Source organism: Sapajus apella, unplaced genomic scaffold (genome assembly GCF_009761245.1).
Source record: "Sapajus apella isolate SASKATOON/1434 unplaced genomic scaffold, GSC_monkey_1.0 scaffold37, whole genome shotgun sequence".
Taxonomy (NCBI): domain Eukaryota; kingdom Metazoa; phylum Chordata; class Mammalia; order Primates; family Cebidae; genus Sapajus; species Sapajus apella.
Window position 1 is genome coordinate 22147514 of NW_022436977.1, and position 14577 is coordinate 22162090.

At 43.2% G+C, this 14577-nt stretch overlaps 1 protein-coding gene and 1 non-coding gene across 5 annotated transcripts in view; one reads left to right on the forward strand and one right to left on the reverse strand.

Annotated features, from left to right (window-relative positions):
* Positions 1-14577, reverse strand: part of STARD9 (StAR related lipid transfer domain containing 9) — a 151991-nt gene that overhangs the window by 2563 nt on the left and 134851 nt on the right. For all 4 annotated transcript variants that reach the window (XR_004274972.1, XM_032297823.1, XM_032297826.1 and 1 more), the window contains 4 exons: positions 1461-1578; positions 1177-1298; positions 438-502; positions 55-257 (listed from right to left, as the gene is read on the reverse strand). Coding sequence is in view for 3 of the 4 variants with exons in the window: in XM_032297823.1 (XP_032153714.1) it covers positions 55-257; positions 438-502; positions 1177-1298; positions 1461-1578 (508 nt within the window). In the remaining variant the exon portion in view is untranslated. The remainder of the gene's footprint in view (positions 1-54; positions 258-437; positions 503-1176; positions 1299-1460; positions 1579-14577) is intronic.
* LOC116564600 lies at positions 9321-9428 on the forward strand. The gene has a single exon (XR_004274985.1). It is a non-coding gene; the product is annotated as a small nucleolar RNA U13 (small nucleolar RNA).

Here is a 14577-nt window from a genome sequence, read left to right on the forward strand (position 1 = left end):
CACTGGGCACACCAGAAACTAGGCCCCATGGAAGCCTTCCTTCCCTGGGCTCACCCAGGTTGATGCTGTTGGTCACTCGCTGATGCAGCCTTGCTGTCTGAATAGGCTTGTAATACAGGGGCCACAGAGTGGGGTCACTGACAGCCGCCCACACGTGAGACAGTGGCTGGGACACCACACCTGCCCCCAGGAAGCCATGCCGAGTGGAAGAAAACACCTTGTAGTAAAGCTGCACCGCCTGCTCCTCACCCTGATAGCTGAAGGGAAAAACCAAGCACAGAGAAGAGGAGGGGATCAAAAATGAGTTCCAGGGATCACAAAGGAGGGGCTCAGAGTGAAGACTCGAGGAATCCAGGTAAGGGAAAGGAGGAGAGAAGCCAAGCAGGGTGACAAGCCTAGGAACAAGACAGTATACCAAGGACCCTGCACAAACTTACTTCCAGCCAGCTGCTGCCTGGCAGCTGAAGAGGTTGTGCAGATTATCCGAACAAGCAGCCATTACCTGGGGACACAATGGCCACATCCAAATTAGGAGGCACAGTAAAAACTAAGCCCCTGGGTTGGTCAGTCTGGCCTGCATCTGATAAATTCCCCTTTTTTTTCCAAGACAATGTCTAGCTCTGTCACCCAGGCTGGAGTTCAGTGGCATGATCATGGCTCACTGCAGCCTTAACATCCTAGGCTTAAGCAATCCTTCCACTTCAGCCTCCCAGTTGCTAGGACTACAGGTATACACCACCAGATTGGCTAACTTTTTGTATTTTTTGTAGAGACGAGGTTTCGCCATGTTGCCCAGGCTGGTCTTGAACTCCTGGACTCAAGCATCTGCCCACCTCTGCCTCCCAAAGTGCTGGGATTACAGGTGTGAGCTACCACATGTGGTTTAATATTTTTATTTTTTTGTACAGACAAGATCTTGCTGGGCTTCCCAGGCTGGTTTCGAACTCCTGACCTCAAATGATCCTCCTGCTTCAGCCTCCCAAAATGTTGGGATTATAGGCATGAGCTACTGTGCCTGGCCCAAATTCCCTTTTTCTCAAGATGAAGAACCACTGAAGATGCCAAAAAGTCTTGGCCTCCCTAATCTGCCCAGCTTTTTTCCTACTTTCTCTTCCTGCATACCCAGCAGAGGTCTGGGTAAAGGTATGGTGGGGATGGGTAGGAGCAGATACTCACATCAGCCATAGAAGTGTCCACGACATGCTTGGCCAAATCCTGATAAGAGGAGGAAAGGCAGGTCCCCAAGCTGGACGGACTGCATGGTGAGCAGCAGCAACTGCCCAGGGAGGCTCTGCGGCCTACAATAAATAGGTGAAGGTCCTGTGATGGCACTGAACATCAGTGCCTCAGGACAGCAACAGCTCTCCCTCGGACCTGTGACTCACTAAGATCTAGCAGCCATCAGCCCCCAAGTCCCCAAACCAGGCAGTTGGCTATTCCCAACATTGCCCGCAACTCACTGTAGGCAGAGTTCTTCCAGGCAGACCTGGCCAGATACAGGTGATTGTTCCTCACTGCAGAATGGCCTCGCTCATCCCCTATCCAAGAATCCCAGGAATCAGTCAAGTTTGTACAACCCTGCAGAAGAGAGGATACTCAGGAGAGAGCCAGAAGGCAAGCACAGAATTATCTTCTCTGCCTCCGAACTGCATCTAACAGCTTCCAATGGGATGACTCAACTGCAAAGGTCTTCCCTTATGGGAATACAAGAGGCTGGATGTCCCCTCAAGAAGACCACAGCAATAGAAATGAGAATTGAGACAATCTCTGCTCCCCATCTAAGCCACAGGCAGAGGCTGCTTACAGGAGAGTTCCAACAGGGATTGGAACAACTCAGACCTCAGAGTATGGGGTGCTCTGCCAGCCTTCCAATCTGGGGGGTGCCGGGGGCAGTGCATGGGAGGCCTTCTGCACCACCTGGGCAACAGGAATGAGGCCATGGCTGGGGGGGTTTAGTGGGGGTAATAAACGTGGAAGATCGGATGGGAGGAAAGAAATGGGCTATGAAAAGCTGAACCCTTGGCCCCCACCCCAGGTGCAGCAGCCAAATTAAAGGTCCTAACTGGGGACTAGATGGGTGACCCTGTGGATCTACAATGTGGTTACCAAACCCCTACCTCAGCAAGCTCCTCAACAACATGACCCTTGGCCTCTGCTGGAACTCACAAGTACCCACCATCCTACCTTCATCATCACCTGTAACCTACTGCTACTCTGATGACAACAAAGGAGGAAACAAAGTTCTGTCTCTATCCTCATCTCCTCCTCGCCTGCTGCAACAGAAACCAGGCCCTTCTGCCTCAGGCTTAGCTCTCTCACTGCCCTGTCAGAAGCCTTTCATTACTGATCACCAGTCTCTTCACTTGTTGCTTCCACCTCTTCCTCTTCACTGGATCCTTCCTATTAGCCACACCACTTGACTAATTTTTAAAAAAATTTTTGTAGAGACAGGGTCTTACCCTGTTGCCCATGTTGGTCTTGAACTCCTGGGCTCAAGTGTTCCTTCCTCTGCAGCCTCCCAAAGTGTTGGGATTATAGGCTTGAGCCCCTGTGCCCAGCTTCTCTCATCTTTAAAACCTTCCTCTAGGCCAGGTGTGCGGCTCATGCCTGTAATCCCAGCACTTTGGGAGGCCAATGTGGGTTCAAAACCAGCCTGGCCAAGATGGTGAAACCCCATCTCTACTAAAAAGAAAAAAAAAAAAAAAATTAGCCGGTCATGGTGGCAGGTGCCTGTAATCCCAGCTATTTGTGAAGCTGAGGCAGGATAATCACTTGAAAACGGCAGGCAGAGGTTGCAGTGAGCTGAGATGACGCCACTGCACTCTTGGTCTGGGAGACAGAGTGAGACTTTGTCTCAAAAATAAATAAATAAATTTAAAAACAAAAAACAAAACCTTCCTCTTCACTCTACTGCCCTTCACAGATAAGCTTCTTGCAACTAGTGTCACTGTTTGCCATCTCCCACTTCTCACTGACTGCTGAACCCACCCTAACATAACATTTGCCCTTGCCATTCCAAACAGCAGTCACCAAGGTTCATGGTGTCCATGTGGCTGGATCTTGTGAACAACTTCTTGCCTTCCACTTCCTCAATCTCTCAGCAAGCTTCAACTTGGCAAGTCTCTCCCTTTTACTGAGAGAATCACTTCCCGAGGGCCCTGGCGTCTCCTCTCTGAGTGGTTTTCTTTTGTTGATTCATCCTCTTCAACTGCTGACATTTTGGGATCCTTTCAAAATTCAGGCCTAGGCCCTATTTTCTCCCTCCATAATATATTTCTAGGTGACCTAAGCTGTTCCCAGTGCTATACTGACTTCCAAACATAAATTATCAATAAATATTGCTGAGACAAATGGGCAGCCATTTGAAAACAAGATTGCATCAGAGACCCATTTCACAGACATACCAAAAGGGATCTTTTATGTTTTATAGATAAAAGATATACTGGGAGATGGAGGGGTATAACAGTATTACAAGAAAATATAATTTAAAAGATAACTGTGCCTGTAGTACAGTTGTCTGATGGGGAGAATCCCTTGAGCCCAGGAGTCTGAAGCATGAGCCACTGCACCTGGCCTCAAAAACATTTTAGGAAATTCTTAATAACAATTGAATCAAGGAAGAAATACAGAAATCACAAAATTATATTAAAAATAAAAATACATATCACAAGCTATGGGAAATGGCTGAAGCAAATGCTCAGTGGGAAATGTTTAGCTTTAAAAACAACCTTGATCACAACTCATGACCATGTTAGATAAAAAATAAAAGAAAAAAAAATCCGTGAAAAGAAATAAAAATAAATGAATACTATGAACAGCTATATGCCAACAAATTCAATAATGTAAATACTGACTCAAAAGTTAAACTAACTCAAGGAGAAATAAAACACCTTAGTACATATTTAAGATATTAAATTGGCCGGGCGCAGTGGCTCATGCCTGTAATCCCAGCACTTTGGGAGGCCGAGGCGGGTGGATCATGAGGTCAAGAGATCGAGACCATCCTGGTCAACATGGTGAAGCCCCGTCTCTACTAAAAATACAAAAAATCAGCTGGGCATGGTGACGCGTGCCTGTAATCCCAGCTACTCAGGAGGCTGAGGCAGGAGAACTGCCTGAACCCAGGAGGTGGAGGTTGTGGTGAACCAAGATGACGCCATCGCACTCCAGCCTGGGTAACAAGAGCGAAACTCCGTCTCAAAAAAAAAAAAAAAAAGATATTAAATTAGTGATCAAAGAAAATTTCAAGATAGCTTCATTAGCAAAATCTACCAAACGTTTAAGGAATTAATACCAATCCTTCCTAGATTTTTCCAAAAACCAGGAGGGAGCACTTGCCAACTCCTTCTACAGGGCCAGAATTACACTGACACAAAAACTGGGCAAAGACATCACAAGTAAACTATAGGCCAATATCCCTTATGAATACACACACACACATCCTCAAAAAAAAAAAAATGCTAGTAAACTGAAATCTAGCAACACATAAAAAAGACTATATACTATGAGCAAATAGGATTTATCACAGAAACAAAGAGCTGGCTCAACATACAAAAACTAATAAATGAATTCAGCAAAGGTATAGGAGACAAGAACAATATATAAAAATCAATTTTATTTCTGCATAGTAGCAATAAAGAAACTGAAAATGAAGTCAAAATAATTCCATTTATAACACCATCAACAGGAGTAAAATATTTAGGAATAAATTTAATAAGCATAAAATTTACATTATACTCTGAAAACTTCAAAACATTATTGAAATTAAACCCAAATAAATACAATGACATCCCATATTCACGGATCTAAAGACTTAATACTGTTAAGATAACAATGCTCCCCAGCTGATCTACTGATCAAAGTAAACCCAATCAAAAGCCTAGCTCACTTCTTTGCAAAAATTGAGAAACTGATCCTAAAATTCATATGGAAATTTCAAGAACCCAGAATAGTAAGTAATCCTGAAAAAGAACAAAGTTGGAAGATGCATACTTTCTTTTTTACTTTTTCTTTTCTTTTTTTTTTTTTTGAGACAGAGTCTTGCTCTGTTGCCAGGCTGGAGTGCAGTGGCACAATCTCAACTCACTGCAATCTCCACCTCCCAAGTTCAAGTGATCCTCCTACCTCATCCTCCCAAGTAGCTGGCATTACAGACGCGCGCCACCACACCCAGCTAATTTTTGTATTTTAAAGTAGAGACGGGGTTTCACCATGATGGCTATGATGGTCTTGATCTCTTGACCCAGTGATCTGCCCGCCTCAGCCTCCCAAAGTGCTGGGATTACAGGTGTTAGCCACCATGCCTGGCTCCTGACTTCTAAATGTACTACAAAACTATGTAATCAAGATAGTGTGAAGCTGGGTGCAAAAGCTCACACCTGTAATCCTAGCACTTTGGAAGGCTGAGGTGGGAGGATCACTTGAGGCCAGGAGTTTGAGAATAGCCTGGGCAGTATAGCGAGACTCTGTCACATATACACAAAAAGTGTGGTACTGGCATATGGACAGATACTTAGATCAATGGAATAGAAGTCGGAGTCCAGAAATAAAGTCCTATGTCTATAGACAACAGCTCTTTGACAAGGGTGCCAAAACAACTCCATGGGGGAAAGAATAATCTTTTTAACTGGGAGAACTGGATATCCACAAGCAAAAGAATGAATTTCAACCCCTACCTCTCACCATATATAAAAATTAACTCAAAATGGGTCAAAGAATGAATTGTGGAAGGTAAAAGCACAAAACTCTTAGAAGAAAACATAGGCATAATCTTTGTGATCTTGAAGTATGCACTTGTTTCTTACATATGAAACCAAAAGCACAAGGAACAACCAAAAATAAACTGGACATCATTAAACTTTTGGCCTCAAAGGACACTACACCAAGACAGTGAAAAGACACAAAGAATGGGAGAACATTTTCTGTGAATTATATATTAGCTAAGGGACTCTTAAAAGACAAATAACCAAATCTTAAAACAGGCAAAATATCTGACTTGATATTTCTCCAAAGAAGATATATAAATGAGCAAAAGCACATGAAAAGATGCTCAACACCATTAGCCATCAGGGCAATGGAATCAAAGTCACAATAAGGTACCACTTCACATCCAGTAGGACAGCTATAATAAAAAATAGATCATAGCAACTGTAGGTTGGTGAGGATGGAGAGAAATACACTGCTCATATCCTGTTCGTGGGAAGGTAAAATAGGACAGCCACTCTGAAAAATAGTCTGGCAGTTTCTCTATGATCCTACAACTCAACTCTAGATACATACCCAAGAGAAATGAAAACATATCCATGCAAAAACTTTACAGGAATGCTAGTAGCAGCAATATTCATTAATAGGGAAAAAGTGGAAAACAACCTAAATGTCCATCAACTGAAGAATGGATAAATAAAATGTGGTTTTTTCATACAACAGAGTATTATTTGGCCATAAAAAGGAATGAAGCTCTCATATGTTTTACAACATAAAGGATCCCTTATTGTGGGTTAAATCACTGTCTCCATTGAAGATATGCTGTCCAAACACCTAGTATCTGTGAATTTGACCTAATTTGAAAATAGGGTCTTTGCAGATGTAATCAAGTTAATGTAAGATAGTACTGGATTAGAGTGGTCCCTAAATCCAATGACTAATGTCCTTATAAGAAGACTATGTGCGGCCAGGCGCGGTGGCTCACACCTGTAATCCCAGTACTTTGGGGGGCTGAGGTGAGTGAATCACTTGAGGTCAGGAGTTGGAGACCTGCCTGGCCAACATGGTAAAACCCTGCCTCTACTAAAAATACAAAAAATTAGCCAGGCATGGTGGCAGACGCCTGTAATCCCAGCTACTTGAGAGGCTGAGGCAGGAGAATCGCTTGAACCCAGGAGACGGAGGTTGCAGTGAGCTAAGATCATGCCACTGCACTCTAACCTGGGTGACAGAGTGAGACTCTGTCTCAAAAAAAAAGGCGGTGGCGGCAGCTGTGTGGTGGCTTACGATGGTAATTCCAGCACTTGGAGTGGCTAAGGCAAGAGGATCACGTGAGGCCAGGTGTTGGAGGTAAGAGTTAGCTGTGATTGTACCACTGCAGTCCAGTCCAGGTGACAGAGATCCTGTCTCTTAAAAAGATTAGAATTTTTTAAAAAAGAAGGCCATGTGAAAACACAGGGACAAACAGGCAGGTAGACACACAGAGAGAGAGCAAGTGAGAGAGAGAATGTCATGTGAAGACAGAGATAGAGGTGAGAGTGAATGCCACGGATTGCTGGCAACCACCAGAAGCCTGGAGAGAGCCATGGAACAGATCCTTCTCCCAGGAGCTTTCTGAGAGAGGATGGTGTTGCTAACACCAATATTTTGGACTTCTAGCCTACAGAACTATGAAAGCATACATTTCTGTTGTTTTAAGCCACTCTGTGAGTGGTAATTTGTTACAACAATTCTAGGAAACTAACACAATCTTGACAACATTATGCTAAGAGAAAGAAGCAATCAAAAAGGATCATATATAATTCTATTTATATGAAATGTCCACAACAGGCAAATCCATAGGGACAGAAAGTAGATTAGTGGTTGCCAAGGGCTGGGGAATGGTGAATTTTGGGAATGATAACTTGGCATGTGATTTTTTTGGGGGGAAGGAATGAAAATGTCCTAAAACGGGTGATGGATACACAGCTCTATGGATATGCTAAAGCAATGGGTTATAATAATAGTAATAAAAAATGAATTAAAGAAGTGCTCAATGGCCAGGCATGGTGGCTCAGGTCTATAATCCCAAGACTTTGGGAGGCTGAGGTGGGCAGATCGCTTGAGCCCAGGAGTTCAACACCAGCCTGGTCAACATGGTAAAACCCCATATCTAGAAAAAAATATACAAAAAGTAGCCTAGTGTGGTGGCACACACCTGTAGCTACTGAGAAGGCTGAGGTGTGAGGATCACCAGAGCCCAGGGAGGTCGAGGCTGCAGTGAGCCATGATCATGTCACCACACTCCAGCCTGCGCAACAGAGCGAGACCCTGTCTCCAAAAAAAAAAAAAAAAAAAAAAAAAGGCTATGGCATGTCAAAAGGACATAGGACCCAAGCTGAAAGATCTCCAAAGAATTCAAGCTGGAACAAGTTGAACAATGAAATTAATAATGACAGTACCATATTGAATTATACCCCAAAGAGCATTATTCAAAACTGAAAAATATTAAATAACTGAATAAATTAAGTGGTGGAAGAAGGGACTGCACTTTCTTAAAGGTCCAATTAATAAATACAGAAGAAATGAGGGAAATACAAAACTGCCCCTAAAATGCCACAGTAATAATTTCTACAGATAAGATACTAGTAGATACTAAAATTAGTAGATGAAAGCTTGAGGACAAATAGGATTTTCCATAGTCTCCAAGATCTTCTGAGACAGGGTCTCCCTCTGTCCAAGGCCAATGGTACAATTATGGTTCACTGCAGCCTCCATTCCCCTCCAGGCTCAAGTGATCCTCCCACCTCAGCCTCCCAAGTAGCTGGGACCACAGGCATGCACCACCAACATAGCTTTTGTGTGCATGTGTGTGTATAGATGGGGTATCACTATGTTGCCCAGGCTGGTCTCAAACTACTGGACTCAAGTGATCCTCTTGCCTCAGCTTCCCAAAGCACCAGTATTACAGGCATGAGCCACCACATACAGCCATGTTTATTAACCATAAAGGAATAAATGGCAACATTCAGTAGAGAGAACCCCAAACACCACCTTAACATCAAAGTTTACATCTCCAGAAATACCAGTATCAGGTAACCTCTGATACAATGCACTGAGAATAAGGTATTGCATAGGACATATTCATACTATAAAACTATTTGTTGCCTCTCTAAAATTTGAATTTAACTAGCATCCTGTATTTTTCTTTTCATTTCTTTCCTTAATTTTTGGGATGGAGTCTCGCTCTGTCGCCAGGCTGGAGTGCAGTGGCATCATGATCTCGGCTCACTGCAATCTCCGCCTCCAGGGTTCAAGTGATTCTCCTGCCTCAGCCTCCCAAGTAGCTGGGACTACAGGCACATGCCACCACACCCAGCAAATTTTTCTGTATTTTTAGCAGAGACAGGGTTTCACCGTGTTGGCCAGGATGATCTTGATCCCCTGACCTTGTGATCTGCCCACCTCAGCCTCCAAAAGTGCTGGGATTACAGGCATGAGCCATCACCCCCAGCTGCATCCTGTATTTTTCTTTGCCTAATCTGTCAACCCTGAGAAGTGCAAATCACCTCTATGGTATTTTTCACCAAAAACGCATAACTTCAATCCAACCATGAGAAAACTGCAGACATGACACGATCCTTTCGTAGTTCGTAAGCATGATGATTGGGTTTTCACATACATGTCTGAGACGTGCCTCTCTCAAACCGTGTTACAACGTCAGCCAGCACATTACTTGTCTTACATATAAAAACAAAGAAAAAAATGGCAGATAAACACATTCCCAAAAATTACTGACCACAAAGCAAGAAAAGACTGACACTATCACAGGAGAAAGAAACTGATAACAATATACACAGAAATTAACAAGTTAGAATCAAAACTGGCTCCAAAAGAGACAGAAAGTCTAAACTGAGGGTTGGCAAACTTTTTCTGTAGGGAGCTAAATACTGAATATTTAAGGCTTTGTGGGCCATTTGAGTAGTTGCAGCTACTCAGCTCAGACACTGTAGTGGGAATACAACCAAAGCCAACATGTACATGAATGGCATGACTGTATTCCAGTAAAACTTTACTTACAAAAACAGGAACCAGCACAACTAGCCAAAGGGCTATAGTTTGCTAACCCTGATCTTAACAGACCACTTTCCAAGGTAGAAGTTTTTCAAAGAATGAATCCCTTTCTGAAACACCAAGCCTTGTCAGTTTAAAAGGATTATTATATCAAACTTTAAAAGATGATTCAAAAAACATTTTTTTTTTTTAAATTAGGGTCTTGCTCTGTCACCCAGGTTGGAGTGCACCCAGTTCACTGCAGCCTTAACTTCCCAGGTTCAAGCAATACTCCCACCATAGCCTCCTGAGTAGTTAGGACTACAGGTGTGCAGTACCACACCTGGCTTTTTTTTATTTTTTGGTAGAGGTGGGTCTCACTATGTTGCCCTGGCTGGACTAAAACTCTTGGGCTCAAGCAATCCTCCTGCCGCAGGCTTCCAAAGTGCTGAGATTACAGATGTTGGCCACCATGACTGGCTCCCAAATTTTTTTTACTTTTCATCCCTTTTTCCCTCCTCCATCCAAATCATTCTGATGTGCTTAGAGTATATCTTTTTGTTTGCATGTGTTCTTGCAAAAAGTGATTGTTTTAGCCAGGCATACTGGCTCATGCCTGTAATCCTAGCACTTTGGGAGGCTGAGGCAGGTATATCACTTGAGGTCAGGAGTTCCAGACCAACTTGACCAATATGGTAAAACCCCAACTCTACTAAAAATATAAAAATTGGCCAAGCATGGTGGCGGCCGCCTCTAATCCCAGCTACTCAGGAGGCTGAGGCAGGAAAATCACCTGAATCCAGGAGGCAGGGGTTGCAGTAAGCTGAGCTGTCTGTCACCCAGGCTGGGTGACAGAGACTCCATCTCAAAAAAATAAAAAATAAAATAAACAAACAAGAGGTGGGGTGCAGTGGGTCACACCTGTAATCCCAGCAATTTGTTCAGCTGAGCTGGGCAAATCACCTGAGGTCAGGAGTTCAAGACCAGCCTGGCTAACACGGCAAAACACAGTCTCTACTAAAAATACAAAAAAAAAAAAAAAAAAAAAAAATTAGCCAGGCCTGGTGGCTGATGCATGCCTGCAGTCCCAGGTACTCAGGGGTGCTAAGCCAAGAAGAATCACTTGAACCTGGAGGCAGAGGTTGCAGTGAGTTAAGATAGTGCTACTGCACTCCAGCCTGAGCAACAGAGCAAGACTCCATCTCAGAAAAAATAAACAACAGATCAGTGACACAGAGGCACAGCAAGATGGCAGAAGAGGACCCTTCAAAGATAATTCCCCACAGAAACATCAATTTGAACAACTATCCACACAAAAAAATATTTTCACTAGAGCTAGGAAAACCAGTTGATAGATACAAGTACTATATTTTACAAGAAGAGGATGCACTGAAGAGAACAGGAAGGACAGTCTCATACTGTCTGCACCAACTATCCCCGAACTCTAGGCAGTGATGAGAAACACTGTCCACATGGCAGAACTCCTTCTGGTTACTGATGTGGGACTTTGCCTTAGACCCCAGTGCCAAGTCTGCCACAGTAATACACAGCACGAGGCAAAACCCCACAGCCTAATTCCAGGCCTGTGTCCATGGACAAAGATTCTAGCCCCACAGTAAGCACCAGAAAAGAATTCACCACCCTATCAGGATGAATGTGATTCTCACATCACTGGCCAACTAAAGCGGCTTTGGGCCCCAAATAAATTTCAGCACGGTAGCAGCCATGGGCCTTGGGCATAACCCACTTCCACCCTGGTCCAAGAGGCCATAGGCTTCAGGTGAAACCCTGCAGAGTATGAGCTGCAGCAGCCACAGAACTGCCCCCATCACCTTTCCCCCCAACTTTGGGCAACATGGTGCAGAGAAATACACCATCTTCTTGGGGAAGGAGACAGAATTGTGCATGGGACGTTTCCTTGGAACCCAGTACTAAGCTCACAGCAACTAAACCAGTGCTGGGCTCAGGGCCCTGGCCAGCTTTACAACACAAGGTGGGGAACCCTTCCTGGGTCTTACCCAGGTCCATCTGGGCCAGGGACAATGCAGCCTATAACAAAGTCCCAGCAACACAGGCTTAGGGTGCCCTCTAAGTGCTAAGATGGCTACAGTGACCACAGGCTTAGGGAACCCAACAGTCAGTCTCCTTTGAATTCCTGGAAGGCCCTCTGAAGGACAGGTATAAGCAAGGCCAGATTGCAAAAACTGGAATAAAAATCCATTTTTTCAATGTCCAGATATTGACATATATTGAAAAGCATCAAGAACATTTAGAGAACTATGACCTCACCAAACCAACTAAATAAGATACCAGTGGCCCATCCTGAAAAGATGGAGAGGTATGATCTAAGACAGGAAATTGAAAACAGTTGTTTTGAGGTAGCCCAACCAACTTCAGGAAAACACAGAGAAATAATTCAGAAATTTATGTGAGAAACTTTACAAAGAGATTAAAATAATCTTTAAAAAATCAAACAGAAATCCTGCAGCTGAAATATTCTGAACAAACAAAAATGCATTACAGGGTCTCGACAGCAGAAATTATAAAGCAGAAGAAAAAAATCTGTGAGCTCAAAGACAGGCTATTTGAATATACAGAGGAGAAAAGAAAAAGAATGGAAAAGAACAAAAGAACGCTTAAAGAATCTGTGGGATAGCATCAAAAGAACAAATGTATGAGAAATTGGCATTCAAGAGGTAGTGGAGAATGAGCATGGAGGGGAGTAGAAAGTTTATTCCAAGCAATAGTAACAGAGAATTTTCCAAACCTAGAAAAAAATATAAATACTCAGGTACAGAAAGGTTAAAAAATCACCAATTAAATTCAACCAAATAAGATTACTCCAAGGCATATAATAATTAAAATCTCAAAGGTCAAGGACAAAGAAAAAGTCATAAAACTAGCAAGACAAAAGCAGCAAATAGGCTAGGTGTGGTAGCTTATGCTTGTAATCCCAACACTTTGGGAGACTATGGTAGGAGGACTGCTTGAGGCCAGAAGTTCAAGACCAGCCTGGGCACCATAGTGAGACTCCCATTTCTAAAAAAAAAAAAAAACAAAAACAAAAAAAAAAAATTTAAATTGTAATTTAGGGAAAAAAAAAAAAAGGAAATAACAAGTAAAGGAACTCCAACAGGTCTGGCAGCAGACTTCCCAGCAGAAACCTTACAGGCTAGGAGGGAGTAGTATAACAAAGTGCTAAAGGAAAAAAATGTCAACCAAGAAAACTTTATCCAGTAAAACTATCCTTCAGACATGAAGAAGAGACAAAGACTTTCCCAGCCAAACGAAAGTTCGGAAAATTCTACAACACCAGACCTGTCTTATAAAAAATGCTAAAGGCAGTTCTTCAACATGAAAGAAATGTGTAACAAGAAAACATCTGAAGGTATAAAACTCACTGGTTGGCCGGAAATGGTGGCTCATGCCTGTAATCCCAGCACTTTGGGAGGCCAAGGAAGGCAGATCACCTGAGGTCAGGAGTTTGAGACCAGCCTGTCCAACATGGAGAAACCCCATCTCTACTAAAAATACCAAATTAGCCAGGTGTGGTGAAGCATGCCTGTAATCCCAGCTACTCAAGAGGCTGAAATAGGAGAATCGCTTGAATCTGGGAGATGGAGGTTGCCGTGAGCCAAGATCATGCCATTGCACTCCAACCTGGGCAACGAGAGTGACACCCTGTCTCAAAAAACAAAACAAAACAGACCAGGGATACAAGATGGCCGATTAGAAGCAGCTCAGGATTGCAGCTCCCAGCGAAAGCATGGAGGGTGAGTGGATGCCACATTTCCAGATGGAAAGATCAACTCAGTGAAATAAAACGAGAAGGCAAGATTAGAGAAAAAAGGATAAAAAGGATTTAACAAAGTCTCCAAGAAATATGGGACTATCTGAAAAGACCTAATCTACGTTTGATAGGTGTACCTGAATGTGATGGAGAGAATGAATCCAAGCTGGAAAATACTCTTCAGGATATTATCCAGGAAAACTTCCCCAATCTAGCAAGGCAGGCCAATATTCAAGTCCAGGAAATACAGAGAACACCACAAAGATATTCCTCAAGAAGAGCAACCCCAAGACACATAATCCTCAGATTGACCAGGGCTGAAATGAAGGAGAAAATGATACGGGCAGCCAGAGAGAAAGGTCGGGTTACTCACAAAGGGAAGCCCATCAGACTCACAGCGGATCTCTCAGCAGAAACCCTACAAGCCAGAAGAGAGTGGGGGCCAATATTCAACATCCTTAAAGAAAAGAACGTTCAACCCAGAATTTCATATCCAACCAAAGTAAGCTTCATAAGCGAAGGAAAAATAAAATCCTTTGCAAACAGACAAGTACTCAGAGATTTCATCACAACCAGGCCTGCTTTACAAGAGCTCCTGAAAGAGGCACTAAACAAAGACAGGAACAACCAGTGTCAGCCACTCCAAAAACATACCAAATGGTAAAGAGCATCGACACAATGAAGAAACTGCATTAACTAACGGGCAAAACAGCCAGCTAGCATCAAAATGGCAGGATCAAAGTCACACATAACAATATTAACCCTAATGTAAATGGGCTAAATGCCCCAATCAAAAGACACAGACTGGCAAACTGGATAAAATGCCAAAACCCATCGGTGTGCTGTATCCAGGAAACCCATCTCACATGCAAGAATACACAAAGGCTCAAAATAAAGGGTTGGATGAAGATTTACCAAGCAAATGGAGAGCAAAAAAAAGCAGGAGTTGCAATTCTCGTCTCTGATAAAATAGACTTTAAACCAACAAAGATCAAAAGAGACAAAGAAGGACATTACATAATGGTAAAAAGATCAAGGCAACAAGAAGAGCT